The sequence below is a fragment of the Fukomys damarensis genome, unplaced genomic scaffold (genome assembly GCF_012274545.1).
Source record: "Fukomys damarensis isolate Sample0158 unplaced genomic scaffold, DMR_v1.0_HiC HiC_scaffold_20, whole genome shotgun sequence".
NCBI classification, from domain to species: Eukaryota; Metazoa; Chordata; class Mammalia; order Rodentia; family Bathyergidae; genus Fukomys; species Fukomys damarensis.
Window position 1 is genome coordinate 4,242,510 of NW_022900932.1, and position 17,947 is coordinate 4,260,456.

Sequence of the window (17,947 nt, forward strand, 5' to 3'; positions counted from 1 at the left end):
AAAAAAAAAAAAAAAAAAAAAACACACTGCTAGGTTAATGCTTTAATGTGTTATAGTAAGAAAAAAATTTTTTTGTAGTTTGACAATAAAACCCAGGGCCTGAAAGCAATAATTTAAATTGAGAAAGTATTATAATTTGAATATAAGCAACTAGGAGAAAAAAACAGAGCATATTTTTCAAATTTTCAAAATGCCAGACACATCCTCAAAGTATCTCCATACTGCAACACTGTTGGCCCCTCTAGTTGAACAAACCAATCCAATTTAAAAGTGTATTTTGAAACTCTTAAAACTAGTTAAATTCCTCACATGTATCATTCAGTTAGCTCAGATAAATAAATGATTATAAAAAAACAGTAAAAGCTCATACATAAAAAAAAGTTGGAAGTTAAAAAATAACTCTAAAGTGTTTATTTAGGGAAACAAGGTTTCATACAGTTTTTCTTTTATATTTTCCAAAGTTTTAAAAGAGAACAGTAATTCTGTGATGAAACAAATAAAAATGGTCTACAAACCAAAAGAAAAGCTTCTTGGCAAGTTCTTGTACATCCTCCCCTTCTGTCCCAAGATAAGGAAATTTTATTTTCCCTGTATCTTTTTTCATGTTTTCCTGATCAAGTCTCATGTCCCTTCCTCCTGAACAGAAAATCTTTTATCCTTTTTGGGATACTGGGGAATAAATTCAGGGCCTTCACATTGAGACACATTTGTAGCCCTTTTTCTTTTCTTACATTTGTATTTATTAGTGTGTGTGTGTGTTTGAGACAAGATCTTGCGAAGTCTCTAAATTTCTCAAGCTGGGCTCGAACTTAAATCCTGCCTCAGCCCTCAGAGTGCTAGGATTATAGGATTAAAGTACAGAAATACTTTTAAGAGTACTTTCCCTTTCTCAAGGGGGCATCAGGAATTTTGACCACTGAGGAATTAATTTTATCTTTATCTTTGAAATATTACAATTCCCCTGGGTACTGGGTTTTTTTTTTGGGGTACCGGGGATTGAACTCCCGTCCTTACGCTTGCAAGGCAGGCCACTGAACCGCTGAGCTAAATCCCCGGCCAGTACTGGTTTTTAATAATATGCTCCTCCCCTCTATAAAATAATGTAACTATCATTATCAGTAGATTGTCCATGCTAGATGTTTCCCATTAGTGAGAAAGACCCTGCATGGGCGTGTTCAGATAGCCTCAACAGACTGCGCTTGTGATCAAGTAACTGACCAACTTGGTATGGTGGTGCATAACTATAATCCCAGCTACTTGGAAGGGTGAGGCAAGTTCAAGGCCACCCTGGGCAATTTAGCCAGACTCTCTGTATCAAAATAAAATTTGAAAAAGGACTGGGGACTGGGAATGTAGCTCAGTAATAGAAAGATACCTGCCTCACATGCCTGAGGCCGGGGGAGGGGTGGCTAGAGCAAAAGTGCAAATGCTTTCAATTCTATATTCCTCTATAAATTCTGCAGCCTATGACCATCTTTTTAGAGCTGTATTAATCTGTTGGAAGACATAATGGGTGGTGATACAGTTAGTTTGCTTCTGGAAAAGCAGTGTGATACTGAGAAAAGCAAGAGTTCAGGAGGATGTGGGCTCAACTGCTGGCCCCATACTCAACAGATGCATAGAGTGGGACAGTATATACACCACCCAAGATTTGAGTTGATCCTTATAAAACGAGTTCTGGTCATGTTTACAGGAGAAAAGAACTACGCAATAATTTCCTTCAAACTTTCAAGTCTCCTCTAAATCAATACTTAGAACACTAACATAATCTCTGGCAAAACCGAGAAGAACAGAGATCTTGGACAGTGAAGAGAAGGGAGAAGAAGGCCAGACAGGGCAGTTAACATGTGGGTCTTGCACACCTAGCCCACCTTAATCCCATATATTTTGGTTATACCAATAACCCTAATTTAGGGTACGTTAGAAGCTTTGAAGTTCTGGCCAATTTTTGTACTTTACAAATAGCTGTAGTTTTTACCTCACCAAATGCTCCTCTGCCTATGACTTTTAAGGACTCAAAATCTTCCAATCCAAGTCTTGTTCTCTTCAAACGAAGAAATTCTGTTTCCTTCCGAGCATGTGCCGATCTCCTGAGTCGTTTCTAACGTTTAAATAGAGGAGGAAGAGAAAGGGACGGAGCTGCAATTCTGAAATTCTGCAATGAAGTCATTTACGTCTTGCCCAGCGGGAAAGCAGGGCCATTAAGAGGTAGCTTCCTCCTTCCCTGGCCTTCAGACACAACAAGCAGGCCATACTGAGCAAAGGCTGCCTCCTCCGAGAACTCCGACCAATCCACTCGCAACCCATTATTCAAACATTTCTAAGAACGGGAACAGACCAACACTTTCCTTTCCCACACAATACAACTCATCATGCTTTAACTTTTAATCATTCCTACAACTACTTTGTCTGTCTCCACCACCAGGGTTCTGTGTGATTCCTCCTACTTCTACAGCTTTCCCACACTGCCCCTAGATGTTCACACAGCCTTATTCTCTCCTGCACCTGTGGGCAGGGGGCAAGAGGGTTAACTTCACACACGTCTTTGCCTAGACAATGACTTCAGAAATCTGCCTCACTATGGAGTTTTCTCAATGAATTCTGTAAGAACACTATACCTTGTTTTTTAATTTTATTTTATCCTTTCTTTTTGTTAGAATTCTAAACCTAACTGATTATTATAACTATCCTAGCGAAGTCTTCCTCTCTTAATAATTCTCCCAAATTTAGAAGCATGTTACCCCTAAAACTCCTCTAAGTCTGAGCCAAAACCCCTCCCCTGGGTACCAAAGTTAACTGGATTACCTCTTCATCTTTTAGGCCTTCTTCTTCCATCACTTTTTCTAACTTCTTTTGTCTAAAACAAACAAGAAAAAATATATGATAAAACACCTGAATAACTTTCTATGGAAATGTAACTTTTTTTTGAGACAGGGTCTCACTCTCTCCATAGTCCAGGCTGGCCTTGAACTTGCAGTCATCTCCCACCCAGCTTCCTGAGTGGTAGGATTACAGGTGTGCACCCCCACAACTGGAAAACAACTTGTTTGATAAAATGACAAAATCATGGGCCAGAGATTTAGCTCAAGTTTAACACCATGCCTGCCTGGCAAGTGTAAGGTCCTGAGTTCAATCCCCAGTACCAAAAAAAAAAAAAAAGACAAAAAGCAGGTAAATCTACAATGCCTTAAAATTTAAAAATTACTATACTAGAAGTGAAAAGATTCCCAATCTCTGTTAGTCCTATATTTTGGAAAAATTATATATTAACGCATCAAAGAATCTTATTTCAAAACCAAATCTTCTCCTTTTCTCCCCTATACAGTTATATTCTCCTCGCCAAACCACAAAATAGCTGGTGTTTGATAACTTCTTTGATATCAAGGCATTTATCTCCCTCTGACTGAAACCTACTTCATTTTCATCTTCCTCTTCTTCCTTCCCAAAAGCAAACAGTAACAATCAACAAAGGTAAAGACAGAATGCAGAGATTGGGGAGGGGTGTCAAAAAAGGTGATTGGCACCACTACCAAAACCTGGCACACCAAGTCACTGAAATACTGAGCCTTAGTTTAGAAACTGCATCTAAGGCTTTTTCTGGGGGGTGCTAAGGACTGAACTCAGGACCTTCTACCACTGAGCTACCCTCACAACCTCCACCTACGAAGATTTTTGATCTACGGTCTCATCCTGACTTTATAAAGTTAAAAGAAATAAGGAAAACTTCCCTAAAGAACCTTCATTTATTCAGCATAATAAAAGAAAGCACAAAAAATGGAAACAAAGGTTTCGTACATAGGAAGGGGAGGGGGCTTGAGGAGGGAATAAGATAAAATAAAATAAAATTTATTAATAAAAAAATAAAAGGGGCCAGGACTTAGCTCAGTGGCACTGCACCTGCCTTACAAGCCCAAGGTCCTGAATTCAATCCCCAGTACTGCAAAAATAAATAAATAATCTCAGCATTCCAAATACAGGGAAGAATACGTGTGCTGAAACAAGGGCATACAGCCTAGTGGGACTGATTCACAGGGCACTTCAGGTTGGTGCTTTCTATGAAGACAACTGGGAGCTAAGAGAGGCTTGTATGCAAGGGAGTGATGTGCTAAAACCGCTATTGTAGCAGTCATGAGGAGCTGATGGACCAACACATGTGCAAGCAACTGTGATGAGGCCAACTCAAACTTATTTTATTAACTCAAATGTGCAATAAAGATCTGGTACTCAGTCTGGAAAACCAGAATAAAGTGAAAGGATCTACTGCAAACAAGATCAACTGGCAATAGGAATCATGGGGAAAGTAGATTTTCTTATCTGGAGGGAAAATGTTGCCACTAACCAAGACAGGAAACCTAGAGAGGAACATTGTTTCATTTTTGTCAATGAATATCTATTACAGTAACAGTGCTTTGTTAAAATGAACACTTTGTTAGAATTCAGGTAACAAATCTATAGAACCAAACAATGAATAAGAATTTGCGCCCAAGCCGGGTGTGGTGGTGCACACCTGTAATCCCAGCACTCAGGAGGCTGAGGTAGGACGATCACTGTGAGTTCGAGACCAGCCTGGGCTACATAGTGAGTTCTAGGTCAGTCTCAACTACATAGTGAGACCCTGTCTCAAAAAAACCAACCAACCAACCAAACAAACAAACAAAAAATTTGTGCCCAAACTCTCAGAAGGCAAAAAGATCCATTTGATCCTGATAGAAAAAAACATCTACCTAGCTCCCAACGTCCAATGTCTCTTCTCTCAGTTCCCAGAATACTTTCAGATACACATCTATGCATATGCATGAGAGGGGAAGGTTGCTCTGTTGATACTTTCAAGAATGTCAGTGGTTACATAGTTGAAGAAGGGAAGAGTAAGAAAAGTCAGAGCATTCCATAACTACAGTCAGTTCTTTTTGTGCCATCCTATCTCCTTCTACTGTTTGGTTTGTTTGTTTGACTGTACCAGGCTGGGTTCCAAATCTAACATGCTACCTAGTGTCACAGAACTGGGTCCTTATGACTCTATTTCAAATCTACATACAAACTTGGAGGTTTTCCACAATTTTACTGCCAGTGCAATGAAACTGGCTTCAGTCAAACACCGGTCTGGGAATAAATTATCAGAATTAACTCCTTGAACAAAATTAGATTATTTTAATAAAGTATCTAGGAAAAAAAAATCTATCATGATAATGACTTACTGGGATCTGGTCTACAAAGACCTTGAGAACCAAAATAGCAAGCAAGCCTAAAAGAGGGCTTTAAAAGGACATTCTCTATAGGATTATACAAAGGAACTACTGTGAACATGGTCAGAGTCATGACGACATTTTGATTATGCAAGAAAATGAACATATTTTTGGAGATGTTTACTGAAGCAAAATGAAAGCTATCTGTAATTTACTTTTAAACACGATAGCAAGAAAAAATACAATGAAGCCAAACACTTCCTAGTCATCAGGAGGCTTACATGCTTCAGGCCAGTTTAGGCAATTTAGTGAAACCTTAATTTAGGATTAAAAAAATTAAGATGTTGGAGCTGTAGCTCACAGTCCATCCCCGGGTTCCACATCCAACACTGCAATCAATCAATAAAGTGAGATAAATGAAGCAAGTATTGCAAAGTCTTAACAATGATCAAACCTGAAAGATGAATATACTGGAGGCAGGCTCACTGCATTACTGATTGTTTTTAAATGTTCACAATAAAAAAAATAAAAATAACAGGCCCCTTCATAGGTATACTGCTGATAGCAGTGCCAGGTTAGCTAATTTTATGGTTCAAATCCAAAATGTCCCCAAAGTCTCATGTATTCAGAGGTAGGGCTATTGGAAGGCGACTGGAACATGGGAGAAGGACTAAACTGAACAGTGGATTAAAACACTGACGAGTTCATGTCCTAAGACTGTGTGAGGCTGAATTTAAAGATAGTAGACTGGTGGATCTAGTGAAGAAAATGTCAAGGCAGCCTCTTGTTCAGGTGGCAGCATGAGTTCTGCTGGCTGCTTTCTGCCAGATTTACAATGAGAATCAGGACCACAAAGCAGAGCTGAATTAGAAAAACAAAAAAACAAAAAAGACCTGCAACTTGTCCAGAAAGGAATCCCCTGTAAAGTTAGGGCCATGGAGAGCCTGCTGAAAAGGTAGGCATTTAAAAGGGGTCAAGTACTTTACAGCCAGACAATAGGAAAGATGCTTTCAGGACATCTCTGGAAATGGTGACAGCATACCTACTGCAGGCTCAAAAATGTACAAGAGTAAACTCCTGGGCTGGGGATTTAGCTCAGTGGTTCCGGAGCCTGCCTCGCAAGCACAAGGAATTGAGTTTGGTCCCCAGTACCACCAAAAAAAAAAAAAAAAAAAAAAAAGAGTAAACTCCTCTGAAAGACTGCTTTGAGGAGAGAGCCTTGTGAGTCGTACTCATTCAGGGCCACCTAGAGAAGTATGTCCCCCAAGTTCAACAACCTAGGCATTCAGAGGCCTCTGCAGCCTTGGTTTAAAGGGACCAGGCTAGTCCTGGAGCTGGCCGCAGACTGTGGTATCATCCACATGGTAATGGTTTTTCAGGCATGCAGAATGCAAGAGTTTGGGGTCATGGAGGCTTTCACTCAGATTTCAAAAGAAGGCCTGGGAGGCCAGGAAAAATTGTGTGACATGGTCACATAGCACCTACCAGGAGCCCCTGAGAAGGACATGCTTGAAGCTATCAAAGTAAAGCTGAAAGTGCAAAGGGGACTCTAGGCAGTTGAAAATGCCAGGAATGTAGGAGAATATCAGGGAGCATTTTGCAGCACTGTGTGATGGACACTTTCCTGGAGGAGGTGGGGGTGTTTGTAAACCTTATCTGTGAAACTTGCCATAGTGTTTATATGAAACTGCTATTTAACTTGTATACAGGAAGTAATCCCAAAATATTTCAGCGTTTCTTCTATCTCCAGACTTTGGACATTTCTCCCCATGCAATAAATTCTTTCTTTACAAAGTAGTAGAGCACACTGTACGCTCTACTAAAATGGATCAGCACATAAACTGCATGTAAATTACAGAGATTATTTCCAACTGCCATGTGGGTTACTAGCTACGTACCAATAGCCAAATGTCCTTTCACTGTCAGTTGTCTCATATGACCAAAATTCTGTTTACCAAGGTTCTATGATACCTCACCATAACACCTAAACTTTGAAAACTCACTTCTGACAGGATAACTTTAGTTTACTTATTGCTGAGCTAGCTCCTGCCAATCACTTATTTCAATTTTGTAGCAATAAAACCTAAAAGTCTTATCAAACTGTATAAACTAACCAAACCTAGTTATCAGTTCTAAAAAGGAGAGCAAAAAACGAAACCAATTTACAAGCAAATACTGCTGTGTCTTGTTTTGTTTTTCTTTTTGCAGTACTGAGGAATGAACCCAGGGACTTTGTACTGAGCTATATCCCCGGCCTTTTTTTTTTTTTTTTTTTTCTTTTTCTTTTTGAGACAGGGTCTTACTATGTAGTTGAGACTGACCTGGAACTCACTATGGAGCCCAGGCTGGTCTCGAACTCACAGCGATCCTCCTGCCTCAACCTCCCCAGTGCTGGGATTACAGGTGTGTGACACCATGCCTGGCTATTTTTTCTATTTTGATAGGTCTCACCAAATCACCAAGGTTGGGCATGTGATCCTTCTTACTCAGCCATTCAGAGTGCTGGGATTACAAGCATGAACCACCACACCCAACTGAACTGATACAGGTTCTAAAGGCTCAGATATCTATTGTTTCTTTTTCTAATGAAAAATAATTGAATTGCTAATGACAAAAGTTAGGGCCATGGATTTAGCTCAGCAGCTCGGTGGCCTGCCTTGCAAGCGCAAGGACCCGAGTTCAATCCCAGTATCAAAAAAAAAAAAGTTAATACAAACTTTGTAACTCTCTCAAATGTCTAACATTCTTTTTTGAGACAAGGTCTCACTATGTACTTCAGGCTAGCTTTGAACTCACTATGTTGCCTAGGCTGGCTTCTAATTTGTGAATTTAGAGTGATCCTCCTGCCTCAGCCTCCTGAGTGCTGGAATTACAGGCTTGTGCCACCCCCGTGTCTGGCTAACATTCTTTCTTACCATCTGTTTTTTCATTTATTTAGTCTTTTGGTTGGGGGCAGAACTGAGGATATATCTCAGGGGCTTAGGGTTCCATTCACAGCCACCACAAGACAAATAATAGCAAAACAATCAAAAGCTTTGGGAAACCGTTTTAATTTTAGAACTATAAAATGAAAGAAAGAGCTAACTTAGCCCTCCCTATTTGGAGGTATAATCACATAACATTTATTAACAATGTAAATAAAATCATATTTCATCTTGTTCCTGGAGAATGTGAAGTACATCAAAGACAAACCACAGCTAGGGCAGAACCAACAGGATAAAAACCAACAGACTACTATGAAATAAAATAGCTACATCAAAATTCACAAATATTTGCTTTGTAATTACAATTATAAGGGCCAGGGATTCAGCTCAGTGGTTCCACCACCTGCCTCGCAAGCACAAGGGTCCCAAGTTCTATTGCCAGTACCAAAAAAAAAAAAAAAGATTTATAATTACAATTACAATTATAATCTCTCTAATTTAAAGAGTAGTTGCATTTAACAATAACTATCTCCACAGGTTCCACATGCTATATACTATGAAAATTTATCTCTGAATTTTCCTTAGGGACAATGCAGGCATGTTTACTTAAGTGAACAGTAGCTGGCCACAACCAGATAAAAAATGCCCCTCTATTCCACTTATACGACTGCATATTTAAAGTCAAGCCATATATTCCATGTAAATTACGATTTACACTTGAAAAATAGGTCTGCAAACAGCATGTCAAATCCAGCAACATATACACTGTAAGGGTCAGGGGCCAAAGGGGTATTTTCACAGGTGAGGCTCCCAACAAAAAGAAAGCACATGCGGAGCCAACCTTAGCAACAGCCAACAAGAGTATCTTTATTCCTGTCGGCCCTTACACAGGCCACTACACAGCTTTACGTCACTATGTCTTTACATAACCGTGTACTGCGTGTGCAGTAGTCTGTGCTTACATAAGTGTGTCCCACTGTGCTCATGTGTTAGATGGCAGGGTCATGTCCTTAAGGGTCCTCAGATGCCCTGGGCTTTGAATCAATCGGAAGTGATTCCCTAAATAGACCTATAAACATACATGATGACCAAGAGGGTTTTACTTCAGGAAGGCAGGGTTAGTCTAACATTCAAAAATCAGTCCATGTAATTTACCATATTAAACAAATAAAGGAGACAAACAATGTGATCATTACAAAGACATAGTAAAAATTTTTTACAAAATTCCATACTTACTCATTAAAAAAAAAAACCTCTAAACTGACTCAGGCATGTGGCACTACCATAATTCAGTACCCTGAGAGGCTGAGGCAGAAAGACTACAAGTTCAAACCCAGCCTAAAAATTAAAAAGGCCTGGGGATGTAGTTCAGTGAGAAGGCCCGGGGTTCAATCCCTAGCACCACAAAAACAGTAACAACAACAAAATACAAACCTTGCAGCCAAACAGTAATATAAGGAAACTTCCTAACCTGAAAAGAACATCTCTGAAAAACCTACAACTAATCCTGCAATGGGGGGTTATCACTCAAGTTGAGGAGAAAACAAAGATACTCACTTTTACCACTTCTATTCAATATTTTATTGGAAGTCCCAGCCAGTACAATAAGGAAAGAAATAGAAAGAAAAGGTGAACAGATTGAAAGGAAAGTAGCCCAAAATGGTGGCACACTCCTATAATCCCAGCCCTCTGGGAGACTGAAGCAGACAATCACAAATTCAAACCCAGCCTAAGCAATTTAGGAACTTAATGAAACCCTATCTCAAAATAGTATTTTTTATTACCAGGTGTGGTGGCACATGCCTATAATCCCAACACTTGGGAGGCAGAGGCAGAGGATCTTCACAACTTTGAGGCCAGTTTAGGCTACATAATGAGTTCAAGGCTAGACTAAACTACACAGTGAGACCCTGTCTCAAAACAAAACCCCCCAAAAGCCAAGGGCCAGGGATGTGACTCAGTGAAAGAATGCTTGCCTAGCATGCCTAAGGCCCTGGGTAGTTCAATCCTAGTATTGAAAAAAAAAATTAACAAATACATCAAAGAAGAAAATATACAATGGCCAAAATGCACACAAAAATGTTTAACATCAGGCCAGGGATTTAGCTTAGTGGTTCTGCCACCTGCCTTGCAAGCACAAGGTCCTGAGTTCAATCCCCAGTACCAGTACCAAAAAAAACCAAAAAACAAAAAACCAATATATACCTATTTATGTTTATGATCTAGCAATTCTACTTGTAGGTATTTGAGAACTGAAACAAATATTCACACACACAAAAAAAAAACTGTAGAGAAATGTTTATGGAAGCTTATTCAAAACAGCTCAAAATTGGAAAGAGCCCAGATGTTTATCAACAGGAGAATATTTAAATACAATGAAGTAAATCAGAAAACATAAGGTACTCAGCAGTAAAAAGGAACATAGAGAGTGAAACAAATGAACCTCAAAAACATGCTGAAAGATACCTTACTCAAATGAGTACTTAGTATATGAAGTTTACATGTTCCATTTGCATGGAACAGACATGACTAATCTATGGTGGAAGCAAAAATCACGAAGTGGCTGCCTAAGGTTGAGGAGCAAGAGGCACGAAAACTTTTGGGAGAATGGTAATGTTTTACATCTTGATGGGGTTTTAAGTTATACAGGTGTAAACCTTTGTCAAAGAGTACCTTTCAACTTTTATATTTCATGGTAGGTAAATTTTATACCCCAAAATATACATATAAATATGGAACTATACCAAATGTTATTCAAGCAGAAACACTCAGAAGTAAAGCATACTGATGTCTGCAATATACTTTGAAGGATGGCAAAAGCTTAAGATGCATTAATGAACAACAGAGGGGTAGAATGATAGATACACGGTTATTACAGAATCTGCATTGGGCCAGGGATTTAGCTCAGTGGCACTGCGCCTGCCTTGCCAAGTGCCAAGGTCCTGAGTTCAGTCCCGGATACAAGAAAAAAAAGAATCTGCATAATATGCATAAACGTATTCCCTGTACAATTTCTTCAACCTTTCTGTACTTCTGAATACTTTCATTATAAAATGTTGTAGAAAGCATGTTTAACTATGAGGTACTACACAGAGTATATACACCAGATCGGTAAAAACAGTTGCTACTATTACTATTAACTACGTGCTAGGGTTTGAATCTAGAATGTTCCCCAAAAGGTCACATGTTGAAGGCTGAGTGGACGCATCAGTGTTTGGAGGTGAAGTTTGGGATCATGAGGGCTTTAACTTCATCGATAACTTAATCCATGCACGGCTGTCAATTTGACAACATTACTGGGGGGTAACAGAAACTTGGAAGATGGGAGCTAGTAAAAGGGAGTCATGCAGGTATGACCCTGGGCACTGTATCTTGTCCCGGCCCCTTCTGGCTCTCTCCACTTCCTGGCTGCCATGAGGTGAGGAGCGGCCTCTGTCACACAGTCACAATGACATGATGCTCTACCTCACCTCAGGCCCAAAGTGACAGAGCCATCCATGGATTTAAACCATGTGAGCCAAAATCCATCTTTCCTCTTTTAAATTGTTTTTCGCAGGTATTGTTATAGCAATAAAAAATTGACTAACAGGTAAGTGATTATTATGGTGAGTATTAACTTGCTATATCTAACTCCACAGAAATCCTGCAAGACAAGTAGTAGTGTCTCCATCAACATGATGTGGGAAGTAACACACAGAAACGCTAAGGAACTAGGGCCAGCCTCATACAGCACTGAATGACACAGGTAGGATTCTAAACCCAGATCTGCCAGCAAGGGGCAAGGCCTTTGGAAACATGTCGCACTGTCATAGCATGATAGTGGGGAAGGCTGTAACATGGCCAGTACTACTCTGGCCTCCTGTCAACAATACCATGAGTGTCTTTTACAATACTGGACACAAATGCCACAATTATTATGTAATTTTTCAAACAATTCTTTACCTCATTTCACGTTCTTCATGTTGAGCGATGAGATTGCTATAAAAATTCTCCAGTGTCACTTTGGTCATTGTCACCCTTTCCTTGGTATGATTACTCATGGATGAGCAAGGTGTTGAGCCTGTCATTGCCATGGCTGCTAGAATCAAAGAGAGAAGGAGTAAAAGTCTTCAAGTTAGCATAAACCAATTATGCACTCTGCAGCCCCACTGGAAGGAACATAAACTGGTACAAATTTGCTGGAAGACATACACATAATACACATAATATGATACTTAGTGAAAATAAGCACATAGTAAGGTCCCAGAAACTCCACTCTTATATAGAAAGACTAGAGAAATTATCACACAAATTTTTAAGGGAACATACACAGACTGTTCATTAAGTACCTGAGCCTCTATCCCAAGGCCTTTTATTTAACTGGTTGGTTTTGGTATCAGAGCTCAAACTCGGGCCCTTGCACTTGCAAGGCAGGGAGCAAAACCACTGAGCCAAATCCACGGCCTTGACTGCTCCATTAAATAAAGGATGTTCATTGTGCCATTTTTTCTGTTAGGAGAAGTTGGAACCAATTTAATAATAAATAAAATGAAGCGGATGCATGCCAGAAATACCATGTATCTGGATGTGGCAGTACTCATCTGTAATACTAGCTACTCAGAAGGCTGAGGCAGGAAGATTGCAAATTTCAGGGCAGCCTGGCAACTTAAAGAGACATTATCCCAAAAAAGAAAAGACAAGGGCCAGGGATTTAGATCTCAGGGATTTAGCCTGCCTCTCAAGTGCAAAGTCCAAAATTTGATCCCAAGTACAAAAAAAAAAGGAAGGAAGAAAAGAAAAGACAAAGGGCTAAGGAAATAGCTCAGTGGCAGAGTGCTTGGCTAGCACACACCAGGTCCTAGGTTCAATACCCAGTACAATAAAATATAATAAAATTTTAAAAAGAGGAAAAAACAACAATCAGAAGCAACTCTACTTGTACCTTTACAACAACTATAATGTATTTTTTGAAAGGAAGAGAACAAGATTACAATACCACGTGCATAAATTAAAAAGACTATATACACATAGTAACATTCTTTGCCATGTAGGAAACTACCTTGAAAATAATCAGGGTAGACCCATAATGATTCATACACAAGGTGTTCAATATAGCACTGTAATGACAAAAGAAAATCAGAAATAACGTGTATATACAAAAACAAAATTCAACAAAAGTATGGGTGGGGTTTCTGGGTCACAGACCAACCATGAAAATAAGTAAACAGTTAAAATATATTTAATTATTTAATGTCAAAGAAAATCCTTCTAATCAAGACAAAAAGAACAGATTGTATAAAACAAAATGTATATCATGACCTCACTTTTATGTTTTTATTATATGTGCACATCATATGTAGATATAGAACTGTCAGAGATACATAAAATGTTAGTGGTTTAATTCTAGGTAGTGAGAATAGAATAGGTAATTTTATTCTGGCTTGGGCTTTACCATGTTTTCCTATATTTTCTTCAATAAGTATGTACTGTTACTGGAGTATAACTTTTAGGTTTTCTATTTCTATAGTTTAAAAAGCTAATCTATGATTAAAATGCACAGGCCTATACATGCTCTGACAGCTTAAAGTATTTGATAAATGTATGCTAGTTGTTTAATTATATTTACAAGTTACAATAAAGACCTATAAAGGAGACAATATCACAAAGGAAAAAATACAATCACAATGGCAGTGATGGAAGACACCTTAAAAACAAGAGATCCTAACTTCCTCATTTTACATAAGAAAAAAACAATACCAGCTGGGCATGGTGGAACATGCCTATAATATCAACATCCTGGGAGGATAAGGCAGGAGGATCACACTTTTTTTTTTTCTTTTTTTTCTTTTTGCGGAACAGAGGATCAAACTCAGGACCTTGTACTTGGCCAGGCAGGCATGGCAAAAGAGGATCACAAATCTGAGTCCAGCCCGGGCAACTAAGCAAAGTCATATATTTCAAAATATAAAATAAAAAAAGGGCTCAGATGTAACCCTGACAATCCCTAATACTAGAAAGAGAGACACAAACAGGTTAGAAATTTATATAACTTTTTTTCCTAAATTTAAAACCGCATTTTTCTCCATATATTATCACACTTGGCTATACTGTTCCCTAAAACTTACCTGCTCCACCACTGGGAATAGTGCTCAATATTTTATCTTTATCATACCTTCTTCCCCTATGATTTGATTATCTTTTCATCCCAATATAAAGCTGAGTAAAAATCAAGAGGGTCCAAGAGCCATTTACAAAGAAAGTGCATTCTACGAAAAGTTTTCTTAAAGATTCCTCCCTTAATACTTAGTAGTCTTTCAGATTGTTCTGTGGATTAAACAAGACTTGTATGGAATATGAAAACACTTGTTATTACTATGAAAAAGGCTTAACATTAGCAGTTTTTAAAAAAATACTTGGGCAAAAAATTAACATACAGAGTAATCTCTTTACGGCGGATTCAAAAACAAGGTTCTACCTCAGAGTTTAACATTTTTATTTATTTTGTGCAAAAATGGTTCTGTAATGAAAAATTCAAGACATTGTACTCAGGGCTACCTTAGTATAAAATGTTGTTTTTTATGGTTTTTACTAATACCAAAGCAAACTGAAATGGGTTTTGGATATTACTGGAGGAATTTGTAAAAAAAAAAAAAACCAAAAAAAAACTCTGGTTTATGAAGCATGGGTGTGGTTCCTTATTTGTCAGTCTCCACTCACAATGAGAACCCCTCCACCCACAATGAAAACCACATGCACTCTGTGTTTAATGAACAAAGTTTAAAATGAGAACTAAAAACGAAGTAAAAAACAAGTAAGGGCTGTGTACTTCTCTGTCAGAAAATTCTTGGGGACTCTTTACATATATGTAGTTACATTTTAACAACTGAAATAACTTCAATATAAAAATACGATTTGAGAGCATTTAAGACAATGCTGTCCATATAAATGAGCAACCAGGGGCCAGGGATTTAGCTCAGTGATTCCACCACTTGCTTCCCAAGCACAAGGTCCTGAGTTCAATCCCTGGCACCACATAAATAAATAAATAAATGAGCAACCAAAAAGAGTAAATAAAAAAAAAAAAAAAGACTTTTTGCAAATATAAACTTAAAAAAAAAGAATAAATTGAACAAGTTAGTGATTTAGTGATTTTGGTCAACAAAGCTAATGAACAAAGATGTACATTTACAGTGATGTGTACATAAAAACTAAGAAAAAGTTTTGACTTAAATTGTCATTTCTTAAAATTTTAAAAAAATTAAAAAGGAAGTGGGTGTGGTAATACATTCGTGTAATCCCTAGCTGAGGGTGAAATATCACAAATTCAAGCCCAGCTTGCGCAATTTAGTGACTTAGTGAAAAGAAACCCTGTCCCAAAATAAAAAATAAAAAGAGCTAGGCAGATAGGTCAGTGTGAAAGAAGTGGATTAGATCTCCAATACCAAAAAAAAAAAGACAGTAAGTGTTACAGTTTGTCTCTATGCCCCCCCCCATAGCTTCATGTGGTCATTTGTGGGCCTTTTTCAGAGGTAGCTGGATCTAGAGTGTGTGATTACTAGATCAGTCCACTAATTGGTCTGGCATCGCCCTAAACCCAATAGCCTAGACAGAGTATAAAAGGGGCAGAAAAAAGCTGCTAAGGCCCCTTGCTTGCTTTGCTACCTTCTGCCCTCTATAAACTTTCTCCTCTGTGATGTCTGTCTGCCAGACCACCTTCCCTTAGAGGCAGCCAATTATGGATTGAAACCTCTACAAGTTATGAGCTAAATTAACCTTTCCTCCCTTAACTCATAGGTGTTGGGTATTTTGTCCCAGCAATGAAAATAGTAACCAAGACCTAAGTGTTCTCAAAGATACTCATATATAAGGACAATACAATCTTTACCGGGGATAAAATTTAGAGCCTTGTACATGGTAGGCAAGGGCTCTACCTCCCTGCTACAGTCCCATCCATTCCTCCTTCTTGTCTTCATTTTTTTTCTTTTTTTTTACTTTTTTTATTTTGAGATAGGGTTTTCCTAAATTGCCGAGAGTGGCCTCAAACTTGCCATCCTGTTGCCTTGACCTCTCAAATACCTGGAATTACTGGACTGTACCACCATACTCGGCTCTGTCTTTCCCTTCAACCTTTCTTCAAACCCTCCTTCTCTTCCTCCACTCAAAAATTTCACCTAATTCTAATAATTTTAATCAAAAGATACAATTAATATTGCCGAAAAGTAATTCATAGGTTTACTGAGCCAACCAAGTACTTTTTATACAAATAGTGCTTTTCGCATATTCAAGCCTTCCGGCCCTAATCCACAAGTCACTGGGATCCTGGTCCTGTAAGTTTGTTTCATCCTCCTTCAACTCTGCAGAATTAGGTGAGAAATTCTTTACAAGTTTTTAAAAACTCACAGAAAGATGTGATTCTCCTAAATCAATAGGGATACCAAACTCAAAATACAGTTAAATGAAAACCACTGTTTTATTCAATCTAGATGGTTATGACAGGATGACTTGATTGATGTTTTTTGAGACAGGATCTCACTTACACAGTTCAGACTGGCCTCAGATTCATGGAGATCCTCCTGTCTCTGCCTTTTGAGTTCAGCAATTACAGGCCCGCAAGTGATTGACTTTACAGTAGTACATACTCTGTTATCTCTATAAATGTCCTAACTCTCACCAGTACTTTGACAATCCATTACCTTTCATCGTGCAATTCAATCTTGAGGCTAAAAGGATTCCTTGAGTGGTATATTTAATCGCTTTTGAATTGTAATGCATTGGAAGCATTCACCATGATCTATACTTGTTTTAATATTCTTCCCCTACCTTATTGTGGTGCACTTAACACCTTAAAATAATTTAACTAGGAACGCACGCCTTTTTGATGTCCGTTTCTTTATGTAAAAGGAGAGAAGGATGGAACACAGGATGGTTCTGGTTGCAGAGATGGAGGACAGAGTTGTCCTCCCAAGAGGAAGCTGATTTGTAATGTTTACGGTGGGGAGGGGGCCTGTTCCTGCGGCTGTGACTGTTTTGATGTTTAGGGGAACCAAACGCACTAGCTGGCTAATTCACAGCTAAGGCGAGCTGTCAGGGAGCGAAGACACTGAAGTTATTTCACTGCCTTCCTCTTCGCATTTTAGAAAGAATGAGTTTACCGTTCTGTCTCCCAGTCATTTCAGAGCACAACTGGGAACCTGGTCTACTGGCCACGAGCACACTTTCTGACACAGATTTTCCTCTTTTTATCGACTTTTTTCCTTTCCTCTGCCTTTGTACCTTTTCCACCGAGTCTTCACGACAACGTCTGTGATTTTAAAATTATGTGAAGGTGAGTGCCCTAAAGGGTCCCACTCAAAGGTACCATGGCTCAGGGTGGGCTTTTGATTTCTCTACCTTCAACGACTGCTCTGTCTGAGTTAGTTCTTAGACCCCAGAGGCAGTAAAAAGGAGGTAAAAGCTGACCGAGGCTGGTGGCAGCGAGCAAACAATGCTGGCAGCGCGGTAAGGAGAGGAGTCTGGCTCCCCGCCCCGGCTGCACTCAGAGAAGAAAGAAAAGTCGGGGTGGGTAGCCAGGGGCTGGGAAAGGAGAAGACTCAAGGAAACTACGCAGGCGGGGGACGGACGGACGGACGGACAGAGGGACTGGAAAAGCCGAAGGGCCGCGAGGACAGAGCTGAGGGGGCGCCGGCGGTAAAGGGGGAGCCTAGACGGAGTCGGGAGAAGGGAGTCGGGAAGCGGAAAGCCCGGGCTGGATGGAGACGGCCGCGGCCACTCACCAGAGCCCCGGGGAGGCAGGGCTGGCGGGCAACAGCCACAGACACCCGCCGGGCCAATGTCTCGACGTGCTGAGAGGCGCGGCCCTCC

At 39.4% G+C, this 17,947-nt stretch overlaps 1 protein-coding gene across 2 annotated transcripts in view; it reads right to left on the reverse strand.

The window, feature by feature from the left end:
- The window catches only part of Stk38 (serine/threonine kinase 38), a 40,417-nt gene extending 22,476 nt beyond the window's left edge, over positions 1-17,941 (reverse strand). The window contains exons 1-4 of one of the 2 annotated variants that reach the window (XM_010605374.2): positions 17,860-17,941; positions 12,050-12,182; positions 2,806-2,857; positions 1,979-2,101 (exon numbers count right to left, since the gene is read on the reverse strand). In XM_010605374.2, the coding sequence (XP_010603676.1) occupies positions 1,979-2,101; positions 2,806-2,857; positions 12,050-12,180 (306 nt within the window). In that variant the 5' untranslated portion in view covers positions 12,181-12,182; positions 17,860-17,941. Of the gene's footprint in view, positions 1-1,978; positions 2,102-2,805; positions 2,858-12,049; positions 12,186-17,859 lie in introns of both variants that reach the window. The other variant, XM_010605375.2, reaches the window with a different exon arrangement.
- Between the last annotated feature and the right edge of the window lie 6 nt (positions 17,942-17,947).